This window comes from Paramacrobiotus metropolitanus, unplaced genomic scaffold, assembly GCF_019649055.1.
Source record: "Paramacrobiotus metropolitanus isolate TYO unplaced genomic scaffold, Prichtersi_v1.0 Parri_scaffold0000056, whole genome shotgun sequence".
Classification (NCBI taxonomy): domain Eukaryota; kingdom Metazoa; phylum Tardigrada; class Eutardigrada; order Parachela; family Macrobiotidae; genus Paramacrobiotus; species Paramacrobiotus metropolitanus.
This window is the reverse complement of record NW_026570276.1, coordinates 640560-658843: the sequence shown is the minus strand read 5'-3', so window position 1 is coordinate 658843 and position 18284 is coordinate 640560. Positions and strand designations below refer to the sequence as shown.

Genomic DNA, 18284 nt, shown 5'->3' with positions numbered 1-18284 from the left:
ATTTTTTAAGATTTAAAATGTCGCTACTGCTGTGTCTCCGAAGAGAAACAGTAATTCCCATTTAAAATGTCGTTGTCTGTGTGTTTCTGCGGGAAAACTGCAGCTTATGTATACCGTTTAACCTTTTCGGCGCTTCACCTTAAAAATTGCTGCTGTGTGTGCTTTTTTAATACATAACGGAAGCTGCGATTAAAAATATAAAAGTCGCCGAACTCTTCTGTAAAAAAATACGGCGACTAACGAATTAAACAAATAATAATGCGTTGCGGTTTTGCCGCCAAATAGTGATGGAAAACTTAAGTTAAGTTGAACTTTTGTAAAGGAAAACTTGGTAAGAAGCGTTATCCGCTAAAATTAGCTTGGTTAAAACTTTTGGTCAGCTACAGTTTCTTCGCTAATCGTTTTAGCGACTAAATGCTTTTGCTTTAATTTAACGTTTTTTCATTAATTTTTGCATATTGTTTTATCTTATTTAACTGGGTAAAGACAATTTTTTTTCAGCACCCGCGCTTATCAATTAAAATCTTTCCTAAAATATAAACGCAAGCCGGGACTATGTCTAAAATCAAGCCAACAGATTCAGGTGTCAACATAAAATTATTGTAAAACTATATAAAAAAATAGAAAAAACAAAATGTGCAAATGCACGAAATTACAAACCACAGCGTCGCTGCATATTAAATAGTGGTGTGCTACTAAATAAAACTAAATAAATGCTATTTAATTATTTAATTAGTAAAAGCTTCCCTAAAATTAAATGTGTAGTAAACAGTAAAGTTTTACAGGCAAAATTAGTAAAAGTAAGTAAATATTCAGCTACAATCGTAAATAGTAAGTAAATAGTAAGATTTGGCTTTTGCTAAATAAAAGTTATTCACTAATTTATTTACTAATCGAATTTTGCGAATAACCAGATGAAAGACTCATTGCTGTACTGCTGTACTGGGGTAGGTTCATCATCAACGGCTTTGCATACTAAAGTTAGTGGTATTGTGTATTGTGTGTATTGTATTGTGTACTAAAGTGGTATTGCTGTCACGTAAACGCAATGTACGTATGTACACTTCACAGGACACTGACTACAGATTCGCAGAAATACAGTATATTTATATTTCGCATAATACAGTATAAATACAGATTCGCACAAATACAGTGTATTTTCATGAAATGCACAAGCGCCCCAAATATGATAATAACATTGAGTTAGAAATTAAATTAAATTTATTTAGTATAATTAGTAAGTAATAAAATTGGTTGGGAAAAATGGGAATAGTTGTTAGGGAAAAATGGGAAAAATGGGAATAGTTATGTTGACGTGTAGTCACGTATGTATACAGTTGCGTTCACCGGTAAACAAGTGTTTATGCAATTGTTGTGAACTATCTTCACGTAGTTAATCGTGTCTAAATACGTCTGTTTTCTCTGCTGATTTGAGTGATTTCTCAGCGTTCTGCTGAAGTTGTGTTTGAGCGATTCAGTATCCATCATGAGCGTGTAGTTGTACAGTAAAGATCATTAATGGGATTCGGCAGTATTCTCCGTTGCGTATAATGTAGGAGAAACGTTCATTTATCATAGTAAGTAATAGTAAGTATTTGAAAAATTTTGGGGTTAATAGTAAGTAATAGTAAGTAAAAGTTTTGGAAGATTAGTAAATAGTAAGTAAGGTAGCAGGAAGCTGTAGTAGCACATCACTAAATTATTAAAGCGCGACAGTCAACAGTTTGGGCGTAACTTCGGTGGTGCGTGGTCAGGCACACAGCCGCGCTCGCCCACCGCCTGCACACCGCAGTTGACTGGTACTTTCCCACCTGTATTATGGGCGATAATACCTGCAAGTGGCACACCGCCCGGGTAGGTGCTACCATTACAAGTGACTATTTAATGCTTTAAATTTTTGAGAATGCTCTGGACACCACCACTTACATACCACCAAAGTCTTTCGACACCACCATCTGCCACCGGCCGGCGGCCACCACTTCTCGCACTTCGCACTACGTCCTATCTCGGGTCATTAGCAGTCTACGTTCATTCACCCCTTCGCATACGAGCTACTAAACAGAAATGATTCCCAGTGAAGTTCATTTTTTAGGAAAAGGGTGTACAGCTTCTCTTAAGTCCTACTGCTAGTGGATTAATTTTATAAGTCTATTATTAACGTCATGGACACAGTTATTGTGGATATGGACATTCATTAACAATAGTGTACGTTAAATTTGAAATCTCATGATTTAAGATCATACTCGTAAATAAAGTTACATACATGACAACAGTTGAATACAGAATACAGTACAGTAGCATCAGAACCAATAGCAGTGGGTTCGGTTACTTCGGTATACAGATTTACTAAAAGCGCTGTTACATATCCCTGGTTGGCTGGGACTGAAGTGCGGTCATCTCCACACATTCCGTTCGTCCTTCACGGCTAGCATTCGTGAGCAGTCCGGGAAGGCAGATACCGCACACTGGTCTGGCGACTAGCTCGATGAAACTGCGTCGGTACTGGCGTTCGGTTAGCAAGTAAACATAAGCGTTCAGCGAGTAACCCATGTATGTTGTTACAACGATAACGGGCTGCATGAGTCTCCACACGCTGCTATCTTCGATGTATGTTAATTCTAGGGAAAACGGTAGCGCATGTGCTACCAGGTCGAAAATCTTGGGGGCTCGTGTGAGAAGATAGAGCAGTGCACTGCTCACCAAGATGATGTTGATCCCATGCTGTGACAAGGATGTGTTCGTGGAATTGGCCGCAGTGTGTGATCTCTCTACATGGCAACTCTTTCGTAATTCAGGCTGCCGTCGGCATGCAAGGTGGGCTGCCAGAGTTAGGCTGGGAAAAAGAATCAGCAGAAATGTCAGCATGCGCATCGTAATCTACAAATTAACCACAACAGGTAACCGTGCGCTCAAGCGAGAAAAATTTATCGGCATACAGCTTAAAAAATTTGTCTTAAATTCGCAATCGTCGCATTTCGGCCCTGGGCTGCAAATTGTGCGAGCGTCATAAACAAGTAGCAACATTCGGATATATGCGATGGCGCAACTACCATATTTCAACGCATCAGCTTGGCGCGGGCGCCATCCGTAGTAAACCGTGAGGTGTGGCTGAGAAATGCATTGAGAGGGTAATCGAACCCCGGCTACGTGTGATGATCCGTGTAGGCCGGACCACGGCGCAACTCGCAAGATTTTAACCCTGCGCGGGAGCCGCTTCTATTCCTACAAGCGGTTACTCTCGCGTTCGCGTCAAAAGACTTCGTTCAGAGAAATTTGCAGTACAAGAACAGTACACTACTACACAGTGCACACGCAATGTTTTGCCGTGTTAATTATTTATTAGCGCCACTGGGTTAATAACTTCGGGAAAGTATATTAATTTTAAATGGGCTCTGAGGGAGTGGCTTATTGCAAGTCATAATGAACCTCTTCACCAGGGCCTGCTGGAAAAGAAAATTTCCAGAAGTTAAGATGGAGGGCCATTACTGTGGATGTGCAGCAAATTGGTAATTACTCTGCACGTTAAAAACTTCGCGTAAATAACAGCAACGTTTTACGAGTATATTATGCGCACGTACTTATACTTTAAGTAACCGTCCTCTCGGCATAAATTTGCAAATACGCTAACATACCATTCCGACTTGGTTTACGTGGTGCCAAGGCCTGAACCACGGCGGATTCACATGATTTTCAGTGTGGATGTACAAATAAAGGTCATACTGAGCAATAAAAATAAAGATGTGGCAAGCAAGTGATAGAACAACAAGGACGGCAATAACAAGACGCGCCGTGAAAACCGGTCGCTGAAAACCAAATCGTCGAGGGCTCAGAAGACGCAGCAGCCGTTCCCAAGAAAACACCACCAGAATCCTAAAAGAAAGCAATGGATGCAGCCGTATTGCTGGATTACCAAAAACCTTACCAGTCGGATAAACTCATCGAAGCTTCACAAAACCATGGAACAATGAGGTGGTATCCGGGGTGCCCGAGCGGCACAGTCCATGTTTCATCCGATAGAAAGTTCCCTAAACCGAGCCATCTGAAATAAAAGCTGTTCAAAACATATAATCATGGACAATTTAACAAATGGCATCTTCTTTGTGTTTTTGGCATTTTGAACGTGACTATCCGTTAACGAAACGCCATTACAGCACCATCATAAAACGGTGGCCGCCATGTAGTAGTGACTATAATGCATGTGACATACAGTCCAAAATTTCACGTTTTTAACGTCCGTATGCCGAATGCAGATGCTTTACATGAGTAAACAGATTTCGAACATAAGCGTATAGGAACGTTTTCACTGCTCTTACAATGCTGCCAAATCCGCAACAGCTGTACCGATCATGTAATGACACGCCGATGTCTTCCAAGATAGCGCACTGCGTATAAGAACCACCAGATTCGATCCATTGCCCACAGTACATAGAATCAAAAGGAGAAAGTACACAACGCGACAAGCTAGGTACGCCTCGTTTATTTGCTCATCAGTGTAGCGCTCGCGTGACGGAAAGATTGTCGGTGGAGTTGTCTCCTGAGTGACAAAAATATTGTCGGTGGAGTTGTCTTTTGAGTGACTTGCGTTGAACACGCTGGCGTGCTGACTGTTGGCTACATCAAAGAGTTGTACTGACAACTGCATTACAGCTGTGGCGTTATCCATGACAAAACGAGGCGGTGGGGTACTCTGTCCAGATTAACGTCGTTTTAACAGAATCTACCAGAGTTCTGCTATCGTCCGTGATTACAGAAAAAGCCATGTAGCGCTTAATAACTGCATGAGATCATGTTAGGGGCATCCATCGGTAACGTAGCCAAGTTTGCACGTCCCTTCGTGCACCCGAAGCGGAAAACATTTATAGAAAGAGCTAGGACGGGAATGCAGAACTGCACTGCTCAGCAGGACAACACTGCTCAGCAGGACGACACTAATGCCATGCCGGGATAAAGATGTTTTCGTGGATAGCTGACCTCTAGCAAATTGCTCGAAATAAATCGCACATCTCAATCCCAGTTAGCCGGAATTATGTATTAGCAGATCTGCGAAATATTGCAGAACATTTGCTGCTTCAACATCCCTTACTGCCAGCGGGAGCATGTAAATATTTTGTCATCTGTCAAGCTGTTGACTGGAATATTATATTAAATGCGCAAAGGTCAAACGCGGACTTACTTACAACGTTTTTCACCCTTGACATACTGACATCGAACGCAAAACCGCGCCCGTTTTCACGTCTTGCATGTATGTATGTATGGGCTAAACGCGACCGCATGCGCACAACAGTTAGGACATACAGACTGACATTATGCGTGCTGACATTATGCTACTAAATTCGTAAAATTGTATCATCACGTCATTTTAAAAGTTAATGCCATATAATCTGTTGGAGAATACCAAAACAAGGTGGATTGGGTACATCTAAGCACTATTATTTTAAGCCAAAATAAATGAAAGAAATACGGTAAACAATATTTCTGGGTAGCCAGAACAAAGCGGGAACCCGCCACGCGGTTAAGCAAAGTATACAATTTGCTGTCATAAATACAGACGAACCATCAAAAATGAGGTTATTCGAACAAAATAAATCATTCCAGCTCATAACCGACATACTTTGCTGAATTGACATGATAATGAAAATAAATTCTGGCTTACCATGGAAGGCTGTCCAGCAGAACAAATTGTAGTCGGGTATGAAATCAGGTTAAGAATTCAAGCACAGTACGCAATAAACTGTAAACCAGTGGCAGTAAGCAGCACCGACAGCTGGGTAGCCAGCGAGCAGGGTTCCCTGCGATACGACGGCTGCTATTCACGACAAGTATACCACAAATCGTTAGAGACAGCCACAAGGATTCGTGAACCTTTTGGCAAGCTCCGATTCAGTTTGTAGTACGCTAGTCTTGTGCAATGGAATTTAAAATTAATTAAAAGATAATCAGAAAACAAACAATCAGTAAGCAGAGGCGCACCTGGCCAAACACTGATATTCCACAGACTAATCTGGATTCCCAGAACACAGGCTTCCCTGCACTATAGATGCATATCAGTTCATATTTCTGATTTCAACAACAAACTAGAAGGCAAGAACTTAAAAAACTTCAAAAAGACGGAAAACCCTGTCGTTTTACTGTTTAACCGTCGCTGTCAGCCCAAAGTATGGGGAAACGATCACGTGGTTTTGAATTTTGCTATTGGCGGTGGGCAGCCTCGATCTAACTCAGGATGCTGACCCACCAATAAAAATCGCGGAAACGGGAAGTTTGTAAGTACCTGGGCGTCGCTTAGACCCGTTACAAGGTACGCCCATGTTCGTAACGGTTTTTGCCGACGCCCACCGACAGACATCGAGCAAAAAGCGACTTACATCGAAGCCCAGCCAATTGGGACTTGGTACGCCTATTTCTTGCTTCGATGTAAGTCGCAGATGCCCGATGTAAGTCCGCGTTTTGACTCTGCGCATCTTTTCTATTAATGGCTTACACTGCTCGCTGACCCACAAGCGTCTGGCCGAAAATTCGTTTTCTGCAGAATGTTTTAACGAACTGCTGATTGGTCAGTCAAATTAAAATATGGCAGACGATTCTAATTCATGGTACCGATTTTTTTGCGATGACACTGATAGCGGAAGTGGTGTGACTGGCAAAACCGTCCGCTCCCGAATATTACACTCTGGGTCGTTCAAGAAATTGAATAGAGGAAAAATACTTGGTGGGAAAAATTTATGGCGGACGTTTCTTGGACTGCAGGACGGCTTTGCCGGCTTACAGGCAAAAGCGTCCGGCAGACGGTTCATCCGTCCTGACGGTTTTGCCGACGACTATTTCAAATTGTTTGCCTTGACTCGAAATCTGAAGATCTGAAGTGCAGGTGTTAACAAAAAAGTCGACTCGAAGTCGACCACAATAAAAATAAAAAATAATAATAAAAAAACTTGCTACCAGAAAAGGAATGTGCTGTCGTGCACCACACTTCTCCCGTACTGCTGCCAAATTACGGCACCTTGAAATCATGAGTACGCACGTCTTAACGTACCGCACTGTATTTACAGGTTTAATATCGTAATACGTGAACGCCCCACGGTGGTCCTGCTGAGCAGTAAACTGCTGTGTCACGATATTCGCGCCCCCTAATCGCTCCACTTTGGCGCCGTCGGTAGAAACGGACGTCCGTTTTGAAATTTTAAATGTTTCTTTAATCCTCTGCAGATATTGATACTCAGTCATCCTCAGTCGGTCCCGTTTCGCTAAAGACCTTTGAAAAATTCATGCGATGTTGTTTATCACTGTAAGATCCGAAGGTGGTCCCGGAAAACCTTCTGGTTGATCTGATCTGACGATTCTGGTAGGTCGCACTTCCGTTCTGTACGGATCTGATTACTAACGATCATTCTCAGCCCGATAGCATCCCATCAAATTTGACTTCATAACAACAAACAAAAATTATTATTATTTTGTCCAAATTCTCCCGGTTTAATGGAGTAACGTGTTGCCGGTTTTATTGTAATGCAAAATCTTACGACCGTAATTCGCTTATCTGCACCATTCGTCGGCGTACCCAGCAATCATAATGTGAACCTACTCAATAAAGGTGATGCAGAGGAAGAGATTTATCTATATTGCGATGAATCGAATGGAGCGCAATCAAATTATCATTACACGAACCGCCAAGTGCGCGACGCATACCGTGTTTGTCGAGACGTATACTTTTGCTTGTTGGTCCTGTGCACCGTGGGAAATTTATCGAATCTGGTGGTTCTTATACGTAGTGTGCCAACTTGGAAGACATCAGCGTGTCATTACATGATCGGCACAGCAGTTGCTGATTTGGCAGCATTGTAAGCTGGCAAATAATTATACTAACAAGTATTATACGCTTTGACCTAAGAAATTAATACAACTTTGATTAAAGATAAAAGCCCAACGCAGTTTTTTGCTCAAAGTAGCACACTCGGTGTCCAGACGGAATACGCATGGATTCGCGTCGTGACTCCGAGGAAATCTTAGATATCCTTCAATCTTAGGTCTCTTCGATAGATAACCTTTATTCTGCTTTGAAATTTTGTGACGCTTAGACAAATGTTGTCAGTTAATGACTGATGTTAGTGAACATATTAAAAGGCAGAAGCACAACGCAAAGTGCCATTCGTTAAAACTGCACAACAAGCTTTGAAGTAAGTGCTTCTTCAGGTGGTTTGGTATTGGCAAGTTTTTATCGGACCAAGCAATGCTGGCACCACAGGGCCACCCCGGATACCATCTCCTTATTCCATGGTTTTGTGATTCTTCCATGACTTTATCCGATTGGTAAGGTACTCGACAATTAGATTCACAAAATAAGACTGCATGATCGTCCCTATAGGATCTTGGTGGTCTTCTCCTGGGAGCGGCTTCTGGTGATTATGAGCCCGTTTCGTTTCCAGTTTCTACAACGGATTTCCGTCGCGCGTTTGGTTATCATCCTGCTCGTCATCTTTTCTCTGGGATGCCACATCAACATTTTTCTGTCTGAGTATTTTTTGTTTGTGCACGTCTTCAGCGGCTATACGTACTACCCTCCACCGTGGTTTAGACCTTGGCAAGAAATAAGCAAGCTGGGGCTGGTATGTACAGTACAGAAGCATGTACTGAAAGGTACAATGTATCAAGCAAAAGTTTATGTTTAAGTTTATGTTTAAGTTTGTTTTTTAAAATTTAAAAATTTCAATTTTATGCACCGAAAATGGAAAATGTGTCTCGGACTCCTCTCTTACAGTCTCTCCTATTTGCAGATTACGTTACGAATCGTGACATTTGTGATGGTCCTTATTCCAAATTTATTTCTGATAATCTTCCTTTCTCGCCAACGACAATCCGAATTTGGCCAGATGCGCCGTCTGCAGAAAGCCAACCTCGAGGCAACCGCGCCAGCTCCTGCCAGCAAAACTTTATCGCAGCACGCAACCAACATGATCTTGTTGAGCAGTGCACTGCTATATCTCGTCACGCGCACCCCCAAGTTTTTCGATTTATGCACCACGATGCTGCCGCTGGGCATGGAATTTAGATACCTTACAGATACGTGCCTGAATAATTTTATGGCGCCGATTTTCGTCGTAGCAACCTACATGGGTTACTCGCTGAATTTCTACGTCTACTTGGTTACCGAACGTCAATACCGACGCCGATTCGTGGAAGTACTTGTGCAAGATGTGTGTCGTTCATGCTTAGCCAAAGTGTTAACGGCTAGAACCCAGGAATCCCGAATGAAAGCTGCGGAGATGGAAGCGAAGTTTTAAACGGAGATCACACGGCTGTAAAACCAATTTTTTTATGCGCTTTGTCTAATATCATATGAAAAGATATTGATAGCTCTGGAAAAAGATTGTTAAAAATGGGTTTTTTCCGTTTACATACATCTGTACCTGTTTATTTTTGCGGAGCAGTGGTCAGTTCACTGACCACTGGATTACTTATTGTTTCGAAGTTCCTTTATTTGCTACACGATTAGTGCTCGTGGTTTTTTTTTACCTTACCACCGTCTTGGCCTATTGGCGTTGCCAAACACACCGGTTAACGCCGGAGACCAAATGTTAGTGAAGGCACAAAAAAATTCGCTTTGTTAATTGATTTTTTTCTATTGAAAAATCCAAGTTTTCAAAAAGAAATTGGCACTACTTCAGGTAATTTGCGCTGGAAGGTTAACACTGATTAGCCAATCCCGCATTGTTAAAACGCAGGCTATTATGTACAGTACCGTACTACATTGTTCCAACTGTGACTCTGTGAAAGTAAGAGGAAGTACACAAATGACTGTAGGTACCGCGATTACACATATTGTACAACTTCGTTACAATAAGTAAGAGCGAATACAAGCGGAATACGTGGGAATTTAGGGGCACACCTAGAGAATACCGAAATAACACGGCTAAGAGTTTTACAGTAGACTTACTTTGCAGATACAGGCGGGATACATGGGAACAAAAGATGTCGATTTTATAATGGCAGGAAATGGGCCATTTCTAAATTAGATAAATTAGATCTCAGTTAACTTAGATCCGGTCTTTAGTATGCGTATTAATGGGGTTTCTGAACTAGTACATCAAAAATAAAGTGAAACGGTTAGCAAGCGTAGCAGTGTCAGTTTCTCCAGCAGTTATGGATCATTTGGTCAAGCAAGATAGTTACGAGGACAATAGGGTGCTGTGAACATACCCTTCACGATTAGGGTGCAATGAACATCCGACTAGTTCTGCAGCTCGCAACGCTGCTGTCCTCGTACTGTTCATACTGAAAAGGATGGAAGTTTCGTGCACATTACTTATTACTTCTAAAATGGGTTTGAAAATACGATAAATTTTTGTGGACCGTAATTTGTCGAAACAGACGGTGAAAATACTTGAGTAAAGAAAATTTTCTGTAAAGTTAGTTCCCGGGTGTTCATCGCACCCTAATCGTGAAGGGTATGTTCACAGCACCCAATTGTCCTCGTATGGTTGCTTTGGGTTCTTGTAGACACAGTACACGATGCATGTCCACAACTCAACGGTTCCTTGCACAAATCTTACTCAAAGTCTATGAGAAACAAATAACTAAGTGTAACAGATGACAGCCGAGGACACACGAGTGAGCTTTATTGACAAATAAGGGGGATACAGTGCTGCGTAATAGCAGGAAGAAAAGACCAAGCCAATGTCTGGCAAGAATCTCGCAAGTGTAGCTGAAACGGTTCTTGAGCGTCTGTCAAGGCGCGTAGTCAAGCTGAACAGACAGAGCTACATGCACATAGACCTAGAGCATATATATATGATTCCAGATGCATATAGGCCGCTTTTTGCTTGAAGTCTTAGAAGAAGCAAAAAAGCCGAAGAATGCCCGGCGCTACTCGGACGATGTAATTGGGCTTTTCATGGTGCTGGAGAACCAAGCTGGGCGGGGATATGAACTGATTCGGAAGCTGTTACCTGGACCGTGCAGTCGGACTATCCGTCGGTTCCGTGCCATTATGCCAGCTGATGCCGGTTTTACACGGTTTATGAAGAACATTTTAACAGATTTGGCGACCGAATTGGATTCCCGAAATAGAGTGGTGTCAATTACGATGACGCTCACATTACAAAAGCCCCCGACTTCAACAAAGCCAAAGATCAGATTGAGGGTTATCCTGACCTTGGTGGCCATTTCGGAGATTTCTCTCCAGCTCAACAAATGAAGCAGAAAACAAATTTAGCCAACAAAGTCACGGCTTTTAACATCTGTGGTCTACGGAAGAAGTTTTTTCACTCGTTCCAGTATTTCACCAGCCATGGATGACTTCCAGGGCCAGTGGTGGAGAAAGTTATTGTCAGCGCTGTTCGAAATATCCGAGCTACCGGCTTTAATCCTCTTAATGTGTGCATGGACGGAGGCAACAACAGCACGGCTGGCAGCCGAAGGCTGGGTGTGTTTGCTGAAGATGGGTAAGATTTTTCAAAATAACATATCAATTTATACACATACATTTACACATTTATACATTGTACAAATAGCATATTATTATGTCACGTTAATTTTTGTTTTTGTGCTTATACCTATATCCATATAGAATTTAAATTTTGTACGCTTTAATAAGCAACAGCCACCAAGATAACAACAGGGATATTTTTAATTCACGAGCGCTGTGTGTAGCTGCAGTCTAGTTGTAAATGGAATGAGTAAACTGGAATACGTGGCATTTGGAAGGCTAGAAGCCCTCCCTCTGCCTGGTTCTGAGATGGGGCTTGTGTTCTTACATCGGATCGGCGAAAAGTTTCTACGCTACAGAGTATGTCCGGACCTCTTATAAAAGTAGCTCTGTCTGTTCAGCTTGACTACGGTACAGTTGTACAATTTGAGATGCTTCACGGTACTGAAATTCGAAAGACGCCGTCAGATACTATGTGCTCTATAGCGCTTTGTGGTGTCATTTCAATTTCATACACGCATAAATACGACAACATTGTATGTTGAAATTACCGTATCATTTCGTTTATTTAACTGGCTGATACTGCAAGGCAATTATTGTTACCCGGCTTATCTGTAAGGTAAATATTCTCTTTGAGAGATATACAACCGTTCTTTTGTCATTAATTTTATTCCGATAGAAAGCCATCAAGCGCGGCCAGTGCCTTTGTCATAATGCACCTTCAACACCGCATTATTTCTAACACAAGCGTTTCCCGTGCTCTTCCGAATTTACTGTTATTCTGATATTTCCATGAAGCGCTTAACAATATTCGTTGCCTTTATTGTGTTTTTGTTCTCCACCGGAGTGAGTGGAACATACCCTTATGCTTTCAGTAAGAGTGACTGGAGTGCTCTAGGCCCAGTTTTTCAGTCCACTGCAGTTCCCTTTAACAAATTCAAAATGTTCTGAGACTATCAAACCATAACGTGACATTTGGTGCACATGTTTGCACTCTAGCGTTTCGCAATTTTTCTTACACTTATAGCTAATTTTCAGTTTATCAAATTATATGGGCAGCAGTAAATAAGAATTGTGTTGGTAGTTGAAATGGATCGTAAGTGCGGTCAGACCGTGGAGCTCGGCTGTCCACCATATTCCCATTCCGTAGTTTCCACAAGCGCCGGAACATTGCGCTACAATCCTGTTCCGACTGGAAATTGCACCGTTAACATCGTCACCACCATCGCCGCCGGCAACTGCAGCACGACGCCCACGTGGTACATGAATATCAAGTCAGTGCACCGCTGTTATTCAATGTATTGGTTTAGATTAACAAAAATAGATATATTGATTTTCGCTGGCATGCATTTCCGCTTCGGTCACTATGCGTATTCGATTTGGTGCAGAAAATCGTGGCTGTCCGCGGGTGCCGCACTGCACATCCTTCTGACAGATAACGGCCAGGACTGGACAACAGTGAAGAGCATCCCGGGCGGTCGCATTCCAATTTACCCAAATCCTACCTCCGCGGCCCAGCTGAAAACTCGTGTCACTTCCCATAAGACGCAGCTGAGCATTGTGTATATTGGCGATGGAAGAAATTCCAGTTATGAACACGAACTGCTGATCGACTACGCCATACTGATTGGTGAGTTCCAGTGGTGGAATAACCTACTTTGTTAAGCTTAGACGAAATCGACCACATGGTTTTTCGCTAACGGTCGATCGCTTCGAGTTTTATGGGGAAAAGGGCATAAAAAAGAGGATCGTATTAACCACAGAGCTGATTCGAATTACTTCAAAAATTTTAGGACCTGAAAATTTGCTTATCTGAAGTACTACCCATTACCCAGTATGTATAAGGTTACTTACTATTGTTAATTTGTTACGAAAAGTGAAGTTTTTCTGCACAGACGACAGTAGTGCGACTGGAGTTTGGTGTTCAGCGCTGGGCGGGTACGTTCACGAAGATATTGCCTGTAACGGAGAGGACCGCGTCACGTGTCCCGAAAATTACGACGAAGTGGTGGATCGCAATCCAGCCTACGATTTCGGCGCTTGCGGTGAGAGATAACTTAATTTTAGCAAGTCGGACGTATGGTTAAAAGTTGCCCAACCTAGGACTCGAACCCAGGGCATGCAATCTTAAAGCCAGACGTACTACCACTAGGCTATGGGCAATTGACATTAAATATTTGATTATAATATTACTGCAACTGCAGTAGCCAAATTCTGTTAAACTTCAACATGCTTACTTCAAGGGTCGTCGGATTTTCAAATTTTTTGAAGAATATAAGACGCGTCATGTTGGGGACTGGTATTCAGTTCGTAAGTCATTACACGTAGTTAAAAGTGCCATCCACTTTACAGCGCCTTAAGTTCCAAGAAAACTTAAGAATCCTAAAACATATCTGAAACCTAAGCTGAGAGAAGTCGCTGAAGTAGCCACAATAGCGAAAGCTTTTCCGCTGCCCTAAATGCGGCAAAATACGAGTATGTTGCAGAAGGATATTTTGACTCAGTGCGCGGCTATCTGTTTGTTGATGATGATGAGTTTTGTGGACATTTCCAGGTCTGGACGGTTTTGATATCTTCGGCATCGTTGTCGGCTGCGCATTTGGTCTGCTGTTTCTTGGCCTTGGCTTAACATGCTGGTACTGTATAAAAAACCAGTATTGATTTCTCTGCCCCCATAATTTGTGGGATTGGTAATGAGATGAATTAGTAAGCCGATGTTGGATTATTCCGCCGTATAATGGATCGCGGAGCCGGGGATTCCGAAATAGAACGGAGCGCAGTGAAGGTCCTTTAATTCAGCAAAAAATAAAAAAGTGCCTTTCTGCCCGTCTGTCTGTCCCCATGACGTCACTAGTGATTATCTATCCCTTATCACGTCACATTGTCGTCATTAGTACCTCTTTCGGTCATGCTGCCCTCTTGAATGCTTGTACTACACCACGATAGTACTTACTACTTACCGTACAAGTATTTCACATTAATACCATGGGATTGTTTACGCAATACGGTTTTCTGTAAACTATTAATAACATCGTCATCCAATAAAGTTAGACACTAAGTTAGACACTGTACTCAGTCTATCAATCAGTAATTATAAACACTTCACTAGTGTTGGTAAGGATAGGGGAGCTTAAAACTGCGAAATCACGTTGGCTTTAGTACAAGTGTGCAGCAGTTTGCAAAATTCTCTACCGGTACCAGTGCCACTGCCACCATTGATGCCAGTGCCGCACATGCGAGTATATCAGCCGGGCTTGGCGGCCCCCGCTACTGGTACGACTGATAATCTCACGGCACCGCGACATTTCGCCGCGGACAATTAGTCGCAGAACTTTTGGTTGCAGACATTTAACCGCAAGGAAATCTCGCCGCGCAACGTTTCGTCGCAGGACATTTCGTCGGTAGGATTTTACGCCGCGCGACTTTCCGTCGCATGGCTGCTTCGACGCAAGGAAATTTCGCCGCAAGGATATCTCGACGACGCGACATATCGCCTGTCAGATAAATGATTTACTAAGCTAAATAAAAGAGTCAAAAAAGGGAAAATTAAAAAACAAAACCAAACGAACAACCTAAGAAACCCAAGACACCCACAAAAAGCCCGAAAAACCTAAGAAACCTAAGTAACCTAAGAAACCTAAGAAACCTAAGAAATCTGAGAAGCCTAAGAAAACCTACGAAACCTAAGAAAACCTAAGAAACCTAAGTAATCTAATAAATCTAGTAAACCTAAGAAACCTAAGAAGCTTAAGGAAATCTAAGAAAGCAGAAGAAGACCTAAGAAAGTCTAGGAAAGACTAAGAAACCTAATAACAAGTAATAACTAATAAGAAGCCTAAAAAAACGGAAAATCTAGTGAGAATTAAGCGCAGTGAATTATTTTGCGGCGATTAGTCCCATCGTTCGGAGGAAAGTCCCAAGACGAAATGTCCGAGACCAGACTTCTTCCGTCGAAATGTCGCAAAGATAAAATGTCTCAAAGCATAATGTCCCAAACCGAAGTGTCCCAGCGTCCGAATGTCCGGCGGCGAAATTTCTTCGCGGCGAAAAGTCGCGCGTCGAGTTTGAGTGCGGCGAAATGTCACACTCCCAATTGTCCGAGTGCGGAAGGGGCACCAGACTGGTAGTGCAGCATCTGTTTCTTGAGATACGTGTATGGGGGAAGGGGGAAATAAGACTCAAAAAGTTATAAAGCGCCAACTGGTGCAGTACCGGAATGGATTGCTTTTTAAACAATTTTATGATAAGACTTGAAAATGTAGAGATGCTTTCTGCACGGAACTAGCTCCAGCACTTACTTTCATTGCTTATTGAACTGGCTTACAGGAATTCAAGAATTTATTTTTACAACACATTAATAGAGCACCAACAACGAACGCTACGTCATTATTTCGCTACAAAATGCACGAATGGACCATTTTGGACGAGTACCGATTTTAGGACGAGCACAAAATGCTGGCTTTCCGTAGTTTTAGGAAATGCAGAATTATCTAGAGAGTTTATCTGCTATAGATATTTTAGAGAGCGGAATTCTTGCATAAGCTGATTCTGGAAAGGACATTTCGGCATATAATTGTTGTGTATGGTCATTCTCACAATATGTACAATTATGACCATTTCAACACATTCAGACCTACATACTTCCAAAGTTCCTGATAATGATTCCAAGTAAGATAGTTCTTGCTTAAAATAATTATTAGTAAATAATTAGTAGTAGAGCTTGAAGTTGTTTCGCATGTGTTTTTGGTACTCGTATTATAGTTAGTGGGTTTCTTTTTCCGATCAATACATGCAGTTTCAGACCTTTATTTTATCACTAAGCCTTTACTGATGATTCCGTTGTATAGATTCACTTTCTGAATTACCAAAAGCAGAAAAGACCCAATGCCGCAATGGCAGGACAGCTTGTTAACAAAACAATAAACGCTACCGACTTTCGACCAATAAACCAATTGGTGCACTTTCCTTGCTGTCGAATTAAGAGTCGTGGATGCACATGCTTACTTGCAGTAACGTGCGGTAACCAGCTTATAAACTTTATTAAATTTTTACATCTTAAACGACCTTTCTGGAATTCCGATCACTGTACTGAAGTACAGATGTTTCTTGTCAACACCAGTTCATGCATAAAACAGATACTTTTCAGTTCGTGCCACAGCACACGTGATCCCATGAAAGAAATTGTTGAACACACAGTGTAACGGACCATCCCGATTTGTTCATTTCATGAGGTTTTGATTTGTTCATCTGCATGTGAGCGTAACAAGGGCACTTGTGACTTGACATTTCAGTGACAGGCTCTTACTAACAAGCGCTCGCTAGGGGGCTCCCAGTGCAGCAAAGCGATTAAATTTCTGGTGGCTTTTAAACTCGGATACGTACAGTCGTCTGGACCTTTAAAATTAGTGTACCATTTTATTTATTTAAGCGGCCGTCCCTGCTGTTATTTCAGTGCTTACCTGAAAATCTATTTAATTATTGTCTATTTCATGGATAGTAATTATATCCTTCTTTAAAGATTAATATGTTCAGTTCCTCGGGCAGTCAACCGACAACTAGCGAAAAGCTCTCACCACCATGGATCTTAAAGACATCTCGTCTTTTCAACACTTCAACATTTTCTTTATTTTGAAAAACCTGTTTCCAGTTCACTGGCATCGTGCCAGTTTGCAAACATGCAGCGCTTCATCGTGATGTTTCTTGGAATTGTTTTGCGATGTTCCTCCGTCGCAACATATCCTTTTGCCACCAGTAAGAGCAGATGCATAATTTTATCGAGTGCACCGAGTACAATTGAATGTAAAACGAATTATAAAAGGTAGACACTTCTTTTTTTCTGCACATTGCGCATACCGTAAAAGCGCTTCTCTGTTCAAATCCTGTGGTGCGAATGTGGGCGCTTTGGGTTTGATCTCTGTGGCGACAGACTGTTGCACGATATTTGCTTTTCGAATCGCGAGACGATTGGCCAATTTGGCGATTTCTAACTTTTCTTCTTCCACAGATGAGGGCTGTTATCGGCCGTAACAAGCTTTATGGGAAGCGTGCCGGTTCATAGCACATGCAAGAGAACTTTTACTTCCGTGCCCTTTAAAACAGTGTAATTTCAAACTGTTTTAATGGCATTCTGCAGCTGAATATTTGTAAAAACTGCTATGAGACCCGATTGTGCGGGCTAAGGAAAAGTGAGTGAAATAGAACTGCAGAATGTTCAAACGCAGACAGGTTAACCAGAAGTCTGGTTTTCACCGATCTTCACATTGTACTCAAAAAGCACACAAGTGTGGAGACCGGTTTTGACCGAACCAGATATCTTTTTTCTAAATGTCCTAACGTTCATTTTAAACGTTTGGACAAAAACAGAACCGGTTCGAAAAAAGCAGAGAACCAAAATAGACATTTTTATTCCGTTCCAGGCAAAATTTGGAAAAGTTCGGTTCGCAATACGGCTTCTGATGGACCTGCTTCCGTTTTGACATTTTCGAATATTCAATCTTAACTCCCAACCGGTTGATTCTCTCATAAATGGATTCCACGTTATTGCAGGCAGATCATTTAGCTACAAGTCATAAAACACGGGAAAGTGCCTGGGAATGTGCGAAAGCGATAGTTTAGTGCATATATACTCTTACACTGTAACACTGATATGCTATGAACCGGCAAAAGGCCCTTAATTTTGAGACCTCATATTGCATTACCGTACACTGGAATCGTGTGTCTAGTTGAGATGGACCAAAAATGTGGTCAGATCGTGGAGCTCGGTTGTCCTTATGGCATGTCTACCATAATCGCCGGGACTATGCTGTACAGTACTGTTCCCTCTGGAAGATGTACTGTCGACATCCTCATGAGCATTGCCGCCACA

At 42.0% G+C, this 18284-nt stretch overlaps 1 protein-coding gene across 2 annotated transcripts; it reads left to right on the top strand.

The window, feature by feature from the left end:
* Positions 1–12117: 12117 nt before the first annotated feature.
* On the top strand, positions 12118–14454 carry LOC129592856 (uncharacterized). Of its 2 annotated transcripts, none has more exons than XM_055488995.1 (5): positions 12118–12265; positions 12504–12693; positions 12808–13049; positions 13315–13464; positions 13974–14454. In XM_055488995.1, the coding sequence occupies exons 2-5, from the start codon at positions 12509–12511 to the stop codon at positions 14078–14080; spliced, it is 684 nt and encodes a 227-aa protein (XP_055344970.1). In that variant the 5' UTR covers positions 12118–12265; positions 12504–12508; the 3' UTR covers positions 14081–14454. The 2 variants fall into 2 exon arrangements, with proteins under 2 accessions (XP_055344970.1, XP_055344969.1); XM_055488994.1 differs by having other exon boundaries at positions 12118–12293.
* The last annotated feature ends 3830 nt before the right edge of the window (positions 14455–18284 follow it).